Below are 15,641 nucleotides of genomic sequence, written 5' to 3'. Positions count from 1 at the left end.
GTATGAAAACGTAGTAGTCTTTTCACTTCTGTAAAAGGTCCATTCAGATACATTTTTCAGACATCTCCCAAAAACTGTTCCTGGACATCCCATTACAAAAAACGGTTTCAACAATCATGAATTTCTAATAATTCTTTAGGCCTAAAATTTCCTGTTAGTCTCTGTCCAAAGAATTTTGAATAAAATCATTTCAACTGACTGAGCTATGCAAACATAACAGTAACAAAGCTACTTTTAAAAAACCTACTATTTAAACAGATTTTTTTTTGTCAACCCTACTCTTGCCTCTTATTTTCTTCATCGTTACAATTAGCTCTACTTGAGGCCCAATAGCTTTGCTATGTTTCCATACTGCAGTTTTAATGGGAGTGGGCAGTATTTAATTTTCATAATTTCTAATTGATATTTTAATTATATATCAAATTAAACTGTGCACTAAATATGCTATTGTAAAACTGGAAGTATACATTTACCCTGTGCATATCCCAGGAAATTATAGTAACAGAGGAAGATACAGAGGGGGGCTTTGTCCAAAGTTTTGTAACATCATGAGCTTCTCTGGAAGCGCTACTACACATAGGTCTCAAGGTGACTACCGAGTATGTTAAGTCCTGGGCCACATATGGCCCTGATCCTCTCTACACACTTACACATAGCTCACTATGCATGTGATTGAGCTCATCAGCAACAACTGCACTACGTATGTATGTAACATTCAGCACTCACTCAAGTTTTACAGAGTTGGAGACCAACCAAGGTCATAGCTCATTCTCTCAATGATTTAAACTCACAATACTGAATTTATTGGCAAATAAATTATTCCTCTTGCAAAAAACAAACAAACAAGGATACAAATACACGACTGTGATAACTTAAGATTCAAACAGAAGGAGAATCTGATTTGTGAGAGAAAGCATTCAAGGTCAATCGAGTAGAATTTAAGAGACAAAGTACTCAGGATTAAGTATGCTAAGATATTGTTTAAAACATTGACTACCCATATTAACTAAGCATTGCAAGGGCAAAATATTAAAGGCAGATAGATTCATTACAACATTTGCACGCTTTTACCCACATGCTATATTTTGAATTTTGAGAGCTGCTATGTGAGAGACAGACCAAAAAAAAAAAAAAAAAAAACCACTCAGAAATTTAAACTACAATGTGATCTGAAAAAGAAAATTCTGAAAAGAGAAGTTACTCACCTGTAGTAACGATGGTTCTTCGAGATGTGTCCCCGTGGGTACTCCACAAAAGGTGTCGGGCTCGCCCAGCGCCGCAGATTGGAATTCTTCTAGCAGTTTCTATTGGATTGCGCATGCGCCGACACCCGCTGCTCCCTTGCGCGCCCCCAGCCATGTGCACGATCCGATCCCCGCCTGTTCCTTGACCAACCGCCTTGGATGCTCCTGAAAAACACCAGACAGAGATCCGAAGTGGGGAGGATGGGCGGGTGGTGGAGCACCCACGGGGACACATCTCGAAGAACCATCGTTACTACAGGTGAGTAACTTCTCTTTCTTCTTTGAGTGGTCCCTGTGGGTGCTCCACAACAGGTGACTACCCAGCAGTAACCCAAGTAAGGAGGTGGGTAATCGATTCATGTGCAGCTTGCCCCCGAGAGGACTGCTGTCGACAGACGGGTATCCTCCTCGAATACCCAATGGAGGGCATAATGCTTGGCGAAGGTGTCGTAGGATGACCAGGTCGCCGTTCTACAGATGTCTTTTAACGCGATGCCCTTGAAGAAGGCTGTTGACGCTGCCACCACCCTGGTGGAGTGAGCCCTAGGCGGGGCCAGCAAAGGGGTCTTTCGAAGCTCGTAGCACATTTTTATACAGGACACAATGTGCTTTGAAATTCTCTGTGAAGAGAGGCCTTCCCCCTTTGACCTGGGAGCGAGAGACATCAGAAGCCTGTCTGTTTTCCGGAAGGACTTAGTTCTGTCTATGTAAAAGGCCAACACCCTTCTCACGTCTAGGAGATGTAGGCGCGCCTCCTTGCTGGAGCTATGAGGCTTCGGGTAAAACGAGGGTAAAACTATTGGTTCGTTAAGATGGAACTCCGAGGAAACTTTTGGAACGAAGGCTGGGTGTAACCGTAAGGTTACCGCCTCCTTTGAGAATACTGTGCAGGCAGCGTTGCCATCACTGCTGCAAGCTCGCTCACCCTGCGGGCTGACGTAATCGCAAGGAGGAAGGTTGTTTTCATCGTAAGGAGTCGGAGGGGTACCGTGGCTAATGGTCTCAAGGGTGGTCCCGATAGCATGCTGAGCACCAAGTCCAAACTCCATGACGGCGGAAGTGGTTTTTGAGGGGGGTACAGGTTTACCAGACCCTTCAAGAACCTTGTGACAATAGGGTGGGCGAATACAGTGGGCCCTTCCTCTGTACGCCGAAAAGCTGATATAGCAGCGAGGTGGACCTTTAGCGAGGATAGAGAAAGCCCGTCTCGTTTGAGGTCCAATAGGTATTCTAGTATTATAGTTATAGGAACGTCAAGGGGAGCTAACTGTTTGGCGGAACACCAGGCTGTAAATCGAGTCCATTTCTGTTCATAAGTCCTCCTGGTGGAGGTCCTTCGGCTACACTCCAAGACTTGTTGTACTCCCTCCGTACATGTGCTCTCTAAGGTGCTGAGCCATGGATTAAATATGCTTGTAGGCGCAGTCCCTGAGGGTGCGGGTGCACTATGGACCCCTGAGCCTGCGTGAGTAAGTCCAGCGCCACTGGTAGGGGGAGTGGTGGACGATCCAACATGCGTAGAAGCAAGGGAAGCCATTGTTGCCGGTCCCAAATTGGAACTATGAGTATCATGTGAGCTCTCTCCCTTCTGGCTTTCTGCAGAACCTTGTGGATAAGCGTTGTGGGGGGAAACGCATAGAGTAGAGGGCACTTCCATGAAATCATGAATGTGTCCCCCAGGGACCCCCGCCCTATTCCTGCTCAGGAGCAGTACTGGGACACTTCTTGTTGTACTGGGTGGCAAACAAATCGACTTGGGGAAACCCCCATGTACGAAATATGCTCCGTAGCAGGTCGGAGCAGATCTGCCATTCGTGCGTGAGTGCGAAGCGCCTGCTCAGCTGATCTGCCTTCATGTTGTGGGCGCCCAGCAAGTACGAGGCTTTCAACGTTATGTTGTTGGCGATGCACCAGTTCCACAATCGGACTGCTTCCGCACATAACGCACGGGATCGTGCCCCTCCTTGTCGATTGATGTAGAACATAGTGGAGATATTGTTGGTATTGACCCCGACTACTTTGCCATGCAGGTATCCTCGAAAACATCTGCACGCGTTGAACACTACTCTGAGCTCCAGTATGTTTATGTGCAGTGTCTGTTCCACAGGGGACCATAGCCCTTGCGTCACCTTGCTGTCGATGTGCGCTCCCCATCCTATGTGGGAGGCGTCGGTAGTAAGAAAAATAGAAATTTGTGGTTGGTGGAAAGGCACCCCCACTAGCAGATTCTCGGGATTTTCCCACCACGCTAGAGATCTGCGCACCTCTGTCATGGGCGACACTACCCTGTGGACAGTGTGGGATGCCGGTTTGTAAACACTCGCCAGCCAATGTTGCAGGCTTCACATGTGTAACCTGGCATTCTGTACCACAAACGTCGCTGCCGCCACGTGCCCCAACAGTTGCAGATACGTTAGGACCGGCACCGTGGGGCTGTACGTCATGACTTGCACCAGGGAGCTGATGGCACGGAAGCGGGCGTTGGGCAAGTATACTCTTGCTGTGGTAGAGTTTATGCGTGCCCCTATGAACACTATATCTTGCGTGGGTTCGGTCTTTGACTTTGCGAGGTTGATAACTAGGCCCAGCGAAGTAAACGTGTTCGCGGTGATGCGTATCATGCGTAGGACCTCTGCCTTTGAGGCCGCTTTCAGTAGACAGTAGTCCAGATATGGGAAAATAAACACCCCCTGTCTGTGCAGGTAGGCTGATACCACTGCCAGGGTTTTGGTAAAGACTCTGGGTGCCGAGGATAGGCCGAATGGAAGAACCCTGTACTGGAAATGTTCCCCGCCGACCGTGAAGCGGAGGAAGCGCCTGTGTGCCGGGTGGATTGTTATATGAAAGTAAGCATCTTGTAAGTCGAGGGCTGCAAACCAGTCTCCATCGTCCAGTGCCGTAAGTATGGAGGCAACTGTGATCATCCGAAAGCGTTGCTTGCACAAGTAATGGTTGAAGCCCTGTAGATCCAAAATCGGCCTCCAGCCTCCTGTTTCCTTCCCTGTTAGGAAGCAGCGTGAATAAAAACCTTTCCCTTGGAATTGTTCCGGCACTCTTTCCACCACCCCTATGAACATGAGGTGATCTACCTCCCGCTTCAGCCTCGCCTCATGGGCAGTGTCCCTGAGATGAGGCCGGGCGGGAGGCTTCGTCGGTGGAAGTGACTGGAAAGGGATCGTGTAACCCGTGGCTATAATTTCTAGCACCCATTTGTCTGTGGTGATCTTTTGCCATTGGGAGTGAAACGGTTTGAGGCGATGATGGAACATGAGATGAGAACGGCATTGAGCGATGGTATTGATAGTGCAGCCCCCGACATACCCGTCAAACTTGCTGTCTCTGGGCCTGTCCTGAGGGTGTACGGCTTTGTTGAGAACGTCGCCTGGGAGCCCTGTACTGCTGCTGCTGTTGATGGCGCCCTTGGCCATAGCCTCGCGGATATTGAGAGCGCTGTGGTTGGTAAGCATAGCGTCTTTGCTGAGGATAAAATTTCTTTTTCTTTTATGGGGGAGTATAAATACCCAAGGTCCTATGTGTGGTCCTCGAGTCTTTGCTGGAGTGGAGGACTGAGTCGGTTGAGTCTGCAAACAGCTTTTGCTTATCAAAGGGAAGATCCACGATCTTCGCCTGTAGGTCTCTGGGGATACCAGACGTCTGGAGCCAGGATTCCCTATGCATTACCACTGCTGCGGCTGTTGAACGTGCCACTGTGTCCGCCACGTCCAGGGCAATCTGGACTCCGGTCCGCGACAATCGCCTTTAACACTGGCTTCTTGTCCTCCGGGAGTGAATCCATGAGGGGAGCGAGCCTAGAGTAATTGTCAAAGTTATGGTTTGATAGATGTGCCGCATAATTTGCCATTCTCAATAATAGGGTAGGGGAGGAATAGACCTTCCTGCCAAACAGCTCTAGCTTCTTAGCATCTTTATCCGACCCCCCCGATTTGTACTGAGACGTCTTCGACCTCTGCTGGGACGATTCGACCACCAAAGAATTGGGTTGCGGGTGACTAAAGAGGAACTCCATGCCCTTGGCTGGGACGAAGTACTTCTTATCCGCTCTCTTGTTCGTAGGGGGAATAGAGGCCGGAGTCTGCCATATGTTAGTGGCTGACTCCATAATGGCTTCGTCCAGTGGGATAGTGATTTTAGATGAAGCCGGGGGTCTCAAATTTTTCAGGAGTTTATGGTGCTTCTCCTGCACCTCTGCTATTTGAACGTCCTGCGTGAAAGCTACTCTTTTGAACAGCTCCTGGAATTGTTTAAGGTCATCTGGAGGGGAGACATCCCTGGGGGCCATGGCCTCATCTGGGGAGGATGAGGAGGAACCGCTGGGGTAAACCTCCCCCAAATCCTCTGGCTCCCGAGTTCGGTGACATACTTGCTCCCTGGAGGACTGTGAAGGGAAGTCTCAGGATTCTGGACCTAATTCCCCCTGGGACAACTGTGTTCCCGTCCCAGAGCAAGAGTGTACATGGGAGTATTGATGAGTAGTAGGAGAGGACCTGCCCCTGGATCTAGACCTGCGGTGTCTGTGTTCAGCATGATGAGGACAACTATAGCAGCATGGGCAAGGGCCCGGTGATGGAGACCTGGACCACGATCAGGGAGTGTACCCATGATGTCTAGGAGAGCGGGACCTCTGCGATGACACAGATAGTGGTGAAGCCGGTTTGTGATAGTACTCAAGGGGATACATGCCCAAAAATGGTGAAGGTGGCCCGAGCCACAGTGAAATTGGTTGGAGGAACGGAGAGGGAGGCCCGAGATAAGCCGGTGGAGTTACAGCCCAGCGGTGCGGCGTGTGTATCTTGGGGGCAGGGGGGGGAAGCTAGGTGATAAGGGCAGCGTGGCCCTGCCTGGAGATGGACTAAGGTGCCGAGTTTTTGCTTTTGCCTTGCCCCTCCCCTGTGGGGTGGGCGCCGCCCCCTCCCGTGCTGGGGATCTCGGCCCCATTGTCGGCGCCACGCTCAGCACCGTCAGCGGCGATGCCGCACAGGTAGCTTCCTCCGGCACCAATAGGCTCTGTGCCAGGTGCCCCTGCACCGTCGGCGCTGCCGATTCCAGCGCTTGCCGCGCTGGCGCTCACGGTGCCTTCCGTGCCGCCTGTTGTGTAATCGGAGGCTCGGCCTCTGCCACGTGCGCTGCTGTGCTGCCGCTTTCATGAGCTTGCGGCTGGGGGCTCTGCGTTCCGCTCGTCCTGCCTGCTGGGCCTGCCGGCAAGGATCAAGCCGGGGAGAGTTTCCTCCTCTTCTGCACAGAGGGGGTCAAAGAGGCTGCCTTCCTTTTATGCGACCCAGAGGGCCCTTCTGCGTGAGACTTCTCTGGCGGTTCAGGCTGGAGAGCCTTATCAAACAAGATCATTTTGAGCCTCATCTCTCTGTCTTTCCTGGCTCTGGCTGTAAGCTTAGCGCAGTGGGAACACTTCTGGGTAACGTGCAACTCTCTCAGGCAGCGAATGCATTCACTATGCCCATCAGAGGCCGGCATAGCCTCGCGGCATGAATCACACTTCTTAAACCCCGAAGAAGCCATCGCGGTGAGTCTTTACTGTTAATAGGGTACTTAGCCACTAATCAGTGCTTTCTAACCCAAAATAACATTCACGGCCTTCAGGGCAGCGGACGGCTTAACAGCCTTCTTGCCCGCCCCTCTCTCCTTCATTCCTCTTCTCTCTGCTGTCTAATATTCTCTTTCTTTCTCTTCTTTTTTTTTTTTTTTTTTTAAATAGTGACAAAACAAACGAACTACAAGTAAAAAACACCAGTCTTATCTGTCCCTGGCTTTAGCCGGAGCAGATTATGTCTGCAGCCAATGGCGGTTGAGAAGGAACTGGCGGGGACCGGATCGCGCACATGGCCAGGGGTGCGCAAGGGAGTGGCGCGTGTCAGCGCATGCGCGATCCAATAGAAACTGCTAGAAGAATTCCGATCTGCGGCGCCAGGTGAGCCCGACACCTATTGTGGAGCACCCACGGGGACCACTCGAAGAAGAATGACTGCTTAACTCTAGAACATCACAGTAACTAATTGCAACTGTTTGTAATAAAGGGGAATTTTACAACCTTACGGCGCACCACACCAGACCTACAAACTAATATTGGTAACATATAGCAGGATTGTTTGGGTAATCAAAATATGTAATTAAATAAGCTTATATTAAAATATCATCCACTGGCTGGGAAGACACCCATTCAATTACTAAAAATAAGTAAAGTGTCATTCAGCACACAAATCAAAATATAATGAAGTTATATTTTATACATGTACCTGGGTGCCCATTACCACTTCTGCTAGCTTCCTTTTTATTTTTAATAGTAAAAGGTATTAGTGACATCAAGAAGCTGAATATGACCCACCTTTCCTAACATTTTCTTTAATCAGCACAGCTATTCATGTAAATAGTGTTTATTTTAGCCACTTAGCCCAATAAAGTGCCAGAACTCTAATGCAGATTCTCAAATGCCAATCTTTTCATCTTTCCATTTCCATTTCTCTCACTTATCAACAGCTCCAGCAGCCAATGTGACAATCCCAAATCCTTCCCATAATTCACTGTATTCTTGAAAGCTGCACATGAAGGCTTAAACCTGGCTCTGATATAACTACTCCAAGCCCAGGACAGTCAAAGTATGTCTTGCCTAGCAAACCTGAAAGCTGCAGTGTAACTAGCAGGTCCTCTTTTGTGGAATTAATCACTTACATGAATGCAGTACCCTTCACAAAACAGTTCTCACTTTGAATCTTTATTAGCAGAAGTTGCAGAGTGTATCTTTCTGAAGCTCATCTACATTCTCTGTGAAGATTTATAATTCTACACAGTAGGAACCCTGCACCAGTATAGAAGCCCCTAGATTTACAGAGGCTCTGTGTGCGTATAGAGATATTCCTCTATTGAGTAAATTGTTGGAATGGGGCCTAAGATCACAAGTAACAAAGAACCTGGGAAAGGAAGAGCAAACTTTTCTCATTTTTAAAAAATGACTATATCTGCTGCACACTTTCTATCTTTAACTGGCTAGTTTCTTGCAGGCGTAATGGAGAAGAGATCCAAGACCCAATCATAAACCAGGAAGGAGAGCCTCACAGTTTTCTCATTCAAAGCCTCTGTTTTAGAAAGCACCAGAAGGTCCAAATGCTTAGATGTCAAGTACCAATGGCAAAAGAGAGATGGGATCCATTAGACACTTTTTGTACACATTCAGGAACAATCTAAATTCAAATATTCTGGGCAGTTTTGACACACTCATGTCAAATTATTTGTGTTATCTATTTATTTTGTCACAAAATACAAAATAATGAAGAGAGTCATACTGTGATCCAGCTACATAGCTTACAAAATGATTAACTACAAAAAGGTCTCTAATATTAAGATGTTTACAGAAAACGTCACCAACTGAAAAAATGACAACTTAGTGACTGATGTCCTACAATGAGGCCCTGCATTTCAAGAAACAGGAGCTGAAGCTTAATAGTCAATTACATATATTTATAATCTTAGCAGTAGTCACTACTGTGTATGTGCGCACAAAGATGTGTGATCACCTAAAATAATTTAATTACTCTTTTACTGGGTTCCTATTCAAGTGCACTTGAGGTTCAGAAAAAAAGACAATGTTTGAGGGCATTTTAAGATGGTAACTGAACTGAGTGCATACGTTGTTATAAGCACGTTTAAGCACATGCGCGTGCACACACACACACACACACACACACACAGAGCAGAAGAAAATGGATTTTGTTCTTTTACATTATGCTGACAACCACAGAATATACCTATGGAGATACATCTATCTCATGGAACTGAAAGGGACCTTGAGCAGTCACTGATTCCAGTCCCCTGCACTCACAGGAGGACTTTTCACCATCCCTGGCAGATTTCTTTTTTTTAAATCTATTTGCTTCAGATCCCTAAAGGCCCTCTCAAGAACTGAGCTCACAAACCAGGGTTTAGCAGGCCAATGCTCAAACCACTGAGCTACTCCTCTCCCCATCTTACAAGTACCCATTTCAAATTGCTATTTTGAGACACATCTGTCACAGTTCTGAGTGTTCATAAGCAAAATCAACAAGTGCAACCTATGGTGCTGATGAGTACATTAAGAGCGTTGTACATTCAAGCCCTTTCCACTGCCTTTCACATGATACACCCTTCATCTATGCAGTATTATAAAAAAATAAATAAATTGAAAGAATTAAAATAGGAACAAGACAAGACACTAAGTGAACTAATCATTCTTCATCAGTATTCACACTGCTAGCAGTATATTATAAGCTGGTTTCTACTGCATAATTCATATAATATTTTGAATGAATTCAGTAATTTACAGAAATCAATATAAAACTCATTCAGGGCTAGAGCTAAACTTCTAATCCCAGATATATGTATGCATATGTATATAGATGTGCACATTTTTTTCCATCCATGATGCATTGTATGCTGCCTTTACTACTAGATTCAGTTGTATTCTTATAGTGCTATAGCTCTGAAATGCATTTATTTTTTACACTGAAGGTTAGTGTAAAGCAGGACCACAGGACCCATCAACAAAAATAAACTGACCACGTTAGTGAGAATCCAAAAAATACACATATACATTAACCACTGGCCTAATTTTCAAAATCGTTTACTAATCACTAACATAATACTATAGATTTCTAATAAAAATGCGTGTTGTCTGATGGCATAAAACATTCTCTAACATGCGTCAAAAATGGTATCTTAGTCACAATACTTGTTCAGTATGTGATGAAAAGCTGCATTTTAGGTATATATAATTTACATTTTAATAGGTCCACGGGCATAACAGTTAACCTCAGGAAGCCTTGGATTTCTGTAATACATGTCAAATGGCATTTTTTCTAGAGCATTCAAAACAAAAAATCTACCCAAACACTAGCAAAGATGTGATTCCTTTTATCATCATGTGACATCAGTGGATGTAAAAATTAACCCACCTCTTTGCACTTAAGGTTTCATGGAATTCCAAGAAATGTATCTTAAACATAGTATATATGCTGCAATATTGTACCACAATGGACAGAGTTAAGGAAGAAGGAGTCTCAGTCTTAGAGCAATGTTCTCTTGATTTTATAAATTAAGTCAGATACTTAATGTTATTGTGCCTTGGCATATATACTGATTTGCAGCTCAATAAACACATATATCATGTTTTCCCTAATTATATTATATATTAGTTAAGCTTCTATGCATGTGAAATCAGAACATTGAGATCCAATAAACATCATTTTTGTAGACAATGAATGTAAAGGCATACTGAAGAAAGTAACTGTGCTTACAGAAAATCAGAATCTTGAGAAAGAATCTGATCTAAAATTATTGTTTATAAAATAAAAAGCTGGTAAGAATACTTAAAAAGAAAACATTTCTATTAATTATGTACTAATGACCTCATCCCAGACTCTAAATAATTCTATAAAACTTCTGACTTTTTCTGGTCATTATGCAGTGAATAATAATACATACTGAATTCACATAAACAAGCATCTCACTTTTCCTTTTCATTTCCCATGTTCCAACTACAGAAAAAGCACACACTGAAAAAATAATTACTGTAGAGCACTACCCAAAAATGACATTTTTAGCAACAGTACATACTCTGTTAAAGCGTTTGGCTTGAAACAGATGCCCATTCACTCGATAGAGCTTCCTCCATCTTCTGGCTCCACGTCGGTAGATTGATTCTAAGAAGGAAATTAAGAAGGTGTAAAGGAGCAGCATAGTACCATAGCAGTACCAGATACACCATGTCAAGCAAGTTGTGGCTTAAAACATTGTTGCTTTTCTAAACACTAACACTTATCTATGATCCCTGCTGACAGAATCAGTTTTTTTTTTGTTTTTTTTGTTTTTTTTGTCTTTTTTAAAAGAAGCCTTTAATGACAGCTTCTGGAGGATGTGCTCTAGCCACTGCCTCTCCCTTTTCTCTATCCCTCTGTCTCTTTCTCACATGATTATAATCTTGTTACAGTTCTTTGGCAGCTTGCTGTTTCAAGCTCAGGTGAGAGGGATAGACACAATTAAAGAAACAGTGTTCCTCTATAAACCTCAGGATACTTAACTACTTCATCTTAATGTGTAAACAAGTAAAGGATGTGTGCTAGCTAATGAAAATGGAATATATTATACAATATTTTGTGTGCCCTGTTTTTCAATAGGATTTCCTCGCTCCTGCTTCACAGATTCTTCATACAAAAGGCCTAACAATTTCTACTAGGAGTCTAATATAATGGTGGTAAGGGCAATCTTCTACGCATATCTGCCTCACATTTGGTATCAAATGGATTTCTGCAAATAATATTGGTTCTGATGAAAAAAGTGCAAACATAGTTTAGGTTCACTTCAAACCAAAACTAACAGTTTTTGGGTCCTTTCCCCTCCATCCTCTGCCACCGAAACAAACAAATAAATAAATAAATAAAAATTTGTTTTTGACTGTTTGAAACAAAAAGTCAATTTGAAAGAAACGCTGTTTAGGAAAAAGCTGAAACAAACCATTTTGAATTTTGCAAGAGAAAAATCAACTGTATTTTGTTTGGCTGAAATTATTTGCTGAATTTTTAAGAAGTAATAAATAAAGCATAATTTAGCAGATTTTTATATATAAAATAAAACAATGAAACTTGAGCAAAGTATTATAATTTACAAGATGCAATATTTTATTACTTGTAAAATGAGGTCTGAATAAAAAATCATTGTAAGTTAATTCAAAGTGATCTTCAATTCATGTTTAAACTTTCTGGCTTTCAAGAAATAAGAAATAAATGCTAAATCTAAATAAATTTCTGAAGCTTATAACAAGTTTGATTCACCTTTAAAAATGGGAAACATATAACTGAGTATTGTCAGACTACAAAGAAATAATGAAATAAAATGATCTTCTAACAAACAGAAAAGTCTAAGTCTGGGTTCGCTGAAAACCAGTGCTTTTTTGTGCTCGTACACTACTGGCAAAAACTAGTGCATTTTTTTTTCCTTCTGTGTATTTATAATGAGTGCACATTGGTTGTATGTCCAATTCTTAGATTTCTCACTGTTTGTCCTACAAAACTAAGGCAAGTTGTTTCTAGAAAGAGGACAAGGAACTATTGAGAAGGATTCTGGTTACATGGGAAATTTCAGTCACAAATCTCAAAACACTTGCACACATGTATAAATTTACTCATGCAAGTAATCCCATTATAAGTATTTGCAGTATCAAAACCTTAAGATTACATCACCTTTACTTTTTAAAATATTAAGTATTAATTGTCTGGGGGGGAAAACCTCTCAGAGAAGCCATAAATCTATGTATACAAGAGAAGTGTCAAATACATAGTTGTAAGTCTAGATATAGTCTGGATGACCCGCTTATGTGCCCACATGGCTACTTAAGATATACAAAAATCTAAGCTTTCACTAAAAAAAGGTTTCTATTTTCATTGTTGCAAAGGAAACTTTCCATACAGGAATTTAATGTAACTAGTGCAAGGCTGTCTGTCTGAAACCATAGCTCAGAAAGGTAAAAAATACACTGTCTACCATTAATTTAAATGATAAATCTGAAGACCTAATTGCAATGCTTATTCAACATCCGAACAGAAGAAAGGATTGGACGTGAAGTCACTCATGGAAATGGGAGTTGGTGCAGAAGAGAAAAAAGAAAAAAAAAGACACACTGAGCAAGAGGTAGAGAGAAAAAACCTCAAAGGTAGAAATAGCACTAGTCGTTAAGATGAGTATGTATTCCTGTTGTATGATGTTGATTGAAACAAGTAAGATATTTGGAAATAATAATAATTGGAAAATTAAAGGTTATATTCTACTCTTAATATTTGGGCAAGCCTGCCAGTGACAACAGTGGGAGATCAATTATGGATTGCTGAGTGGGATGGTCTGCATCCTAAAGAGTTTAAATCTTTAACAACAAAAACAACAAGAAGCTCTGTGGCACCTTAAAGACTAACAGATATTTTGGAGCATAAGCTTTCACGGACAAAGAACCGTGGGTCTTGAAGCGGGTCTTTGCCCACAAAAGCTTATGCTCCAAAATATCTGTTAGTCTATAAGGTGCAACAGGATTTCTTCTTGTTTTTGAACATACAGACTAACTCGGCTACCTCCCTGATACTTAACAACAAAAAGTAATCTCAGAAACTGTTCTACCTCAGACATGCATAAGCAACTGTTGATTAACAGGCTGTGAATTTGGGTAGTAAACAGCAATTAACAAACAGCAATATTCACTTTCACCAGTTCCTCAGCTTGATTCCTCTAGTCCATCAGAACCACCATAGTTTTAGGTGGCTCAGTCTCAGTCCAGATAATCGATGCAAGAATTAATCCCAGCAAGACACTGAATGAGAGAGTCAATTGCACTGGCTACACGAATGAGAGAGTCAATTGCACCGGCTACATGTGACAAGGATGAAAAATGGGTATAGGTTTGGTGTCCCTGGCCTAGCACCCTCAGGACCTGAGTGGTCCTGCACCACAGATTTTGCCAGACCAGGGGAGGTCAAGGCTCCCCTGCTGGCCTCCAGTGCCAATCCCAGGCTGCTCTCCCACCCCCCACAGCTCCCCGGCCACCAGACTGCACAGCCTTGGGCCGCTGGCTTCTTGGGCCAGCCACTGCTCCTGGGCAAAAGCTTCCCAGCCACTGCCAGCTGTCCTACCTCTGTCCCAGCTGTGGCTGCCTTAGACTGGGATCCCACCCTCTCACCTCCTCCCAACTACCAAGGCACTCTGGTTCCACAACATCTGTGGTCCAGGTGGACCACGGATGTTGTTGGACAAGACAGTTCCAGATTTCAGAGACACAAGCTGTACCACATCAGGTATCTTCACATCGTGTTGCAATTAATTCCACTTTTTTTTTTAATTTAAACAAACAAATCAAATATGGTCTCTGCTACTTGTTTATCTTTGCATTCTGTTCTTCACACACTGGTATGATTTTTTTAATTAGATGCACTTCAGTTCTTTCACTGCTTCCTCACACATTTTGGCAACAATTTTGCACTAACCCTGAAAATATCCATTATTCTTTGCAAAGTTGTTAACATGGTTGTTTTAAAAAGAATATCAGTTACATCACTAATAATTGTGTCAGTCTACAAGTTACCTTTTCAAAATCACATAGGCATAGCTTTATCACATCTGTAAGTTAATAATCAGAAGCTCTTCATGGGAGCTGTATCGTTTGTATTAAATGTACTTTTCCCCAAGTGACATTGCTCATGGGATTAAAAAAAAAATCTTTCAAGTTCCAATATGGAAGATTTCACCCTCTCCAATTTCTCTTTGGACAGAAAAAATCCTGCCTGAGCAACATACAGGCAAGGCATTCACTAGCTATATGCTCAGGCATACACTCTTGCAACAGTAAATCATAGAATCATAGAAGAGTAGGACTGGAAGGGACCTCAAGAGGCCATCGAGTCCAGCCCCCTGCCTTCATGGCAGGACCAAGCATTTTCTAGACCATCCCTGAAAGCCATCTGTCTAACCTCTTCTTAAATAGCTCCAGTGACGGAGATTCTACCACCTCCCTTGGCAATTCGTTCCAGTGTTTGATCACCCTGACAGTCAGGAACTTTTTCCTAATGTCCAACCTGAACCTCCCCAGCTGCAATTTCAGTCCATTGCCTCTTGTTCTATCCTCAGAGGCAAGGAAGAACAAGTTCCCTCCCTCTGCCGTATGACACCCTTTTAGATACCTGAAAACTGTTATCATGTCACCCCTCAATCTTCTCTTTTCCAAACTAAACAAGCCCAATTCTTTCAGCCTTTCTTCATAGGTCATGTTCTCTAGACCTTTGATCATTCTCGTTGCTCTGTTCTGGACCCTCTCCAATTTCTCCACATCCTTCCTGAACTGCGGCGCCCAGAACTGGACACAATACTCCAGCTGAGGCCTAACCAGCGCAGAGTAGAGCGGGAGAATGACTTCTCGTGTCTTGTTCATGACACACCTGTTAATGCATCCTAGAATCATGTTTGCCTTTTTCGTAACAGCATCACACTGTTGACTCATATTTAGCTTGTGGTCCACTATCACCCCCAGATCCCTTTCTGCTGTACTCATTCCTAGGCAGTCCTTTCCCATTCTGTATGTGTGACACCGATTGTTCCTTCCTAAGTGGAGCACTTTGCATTAGTCCTTATTAAACTTCATCCTGTTTGCCTCAGCCCATTTCTCCAGTTTATACAGATCCTTTTGAATTACGACCCTGTCCTCCAAAGAAGTTGCAACCCCTCCCAGCTTGGTATCACCTGCAAACTTAGTAAGTGTACTTTCTATGTCAATATCTAAATCGTTAATGAAGATATTGAATGGAACCGATCCTAAAACAGACCCCTGTGGAACCCCACTAGTTACACTTTTCCAGCCGGATT

The 15,641-nt window shown here is 43.5% G+C and overlaps 1 protein-coding gene across 4 annotated transcripts in view; it reads right to left on the bottom strand.

Annotated features, from left to right (window-relative positions):
- PRKCZ (protein kinase C zeta) overlaps positions 1 to 15,641 on the bottom strand; it is a 221,751-nt gene that overhangs the window by 77,366 nt on the left and 128,744 nt on the right. For all 4 annotated transcript variants that reach the window (XM_074975651.1, XM_074975650.1, XM_074975653.1 and 1 more), the window contains one exon: positions 10,863 to 10,948. In XM_074975651.1, coding sequence (XP_074831752.1) covers positions 10,863 to 10,948 — 86 coding nt within the window. The remainder of the gene's footprint in view (positions 1 to 10,862; positions 10,949 to 15,641) is intronic.

Source organism: Carettochelys insculpta, chromosome 23 (assembly GCF_033958435.1).
Source record: "Carettochelys insculpta isolate YL-2023 chromosome 23, ASM3395843v1, whole genome shotgun sequence".
Taxonomy (NCBI): Eukaryota; Metazoa; Chordata; order Testudines; family Carettochelyidae; genus Carettochelys; species Carettochelys insculpta.
Note: the sequence above shows the minus strand (reverse complement) of the source record. Positions and strands in the feature narration are given on the sequence as shown.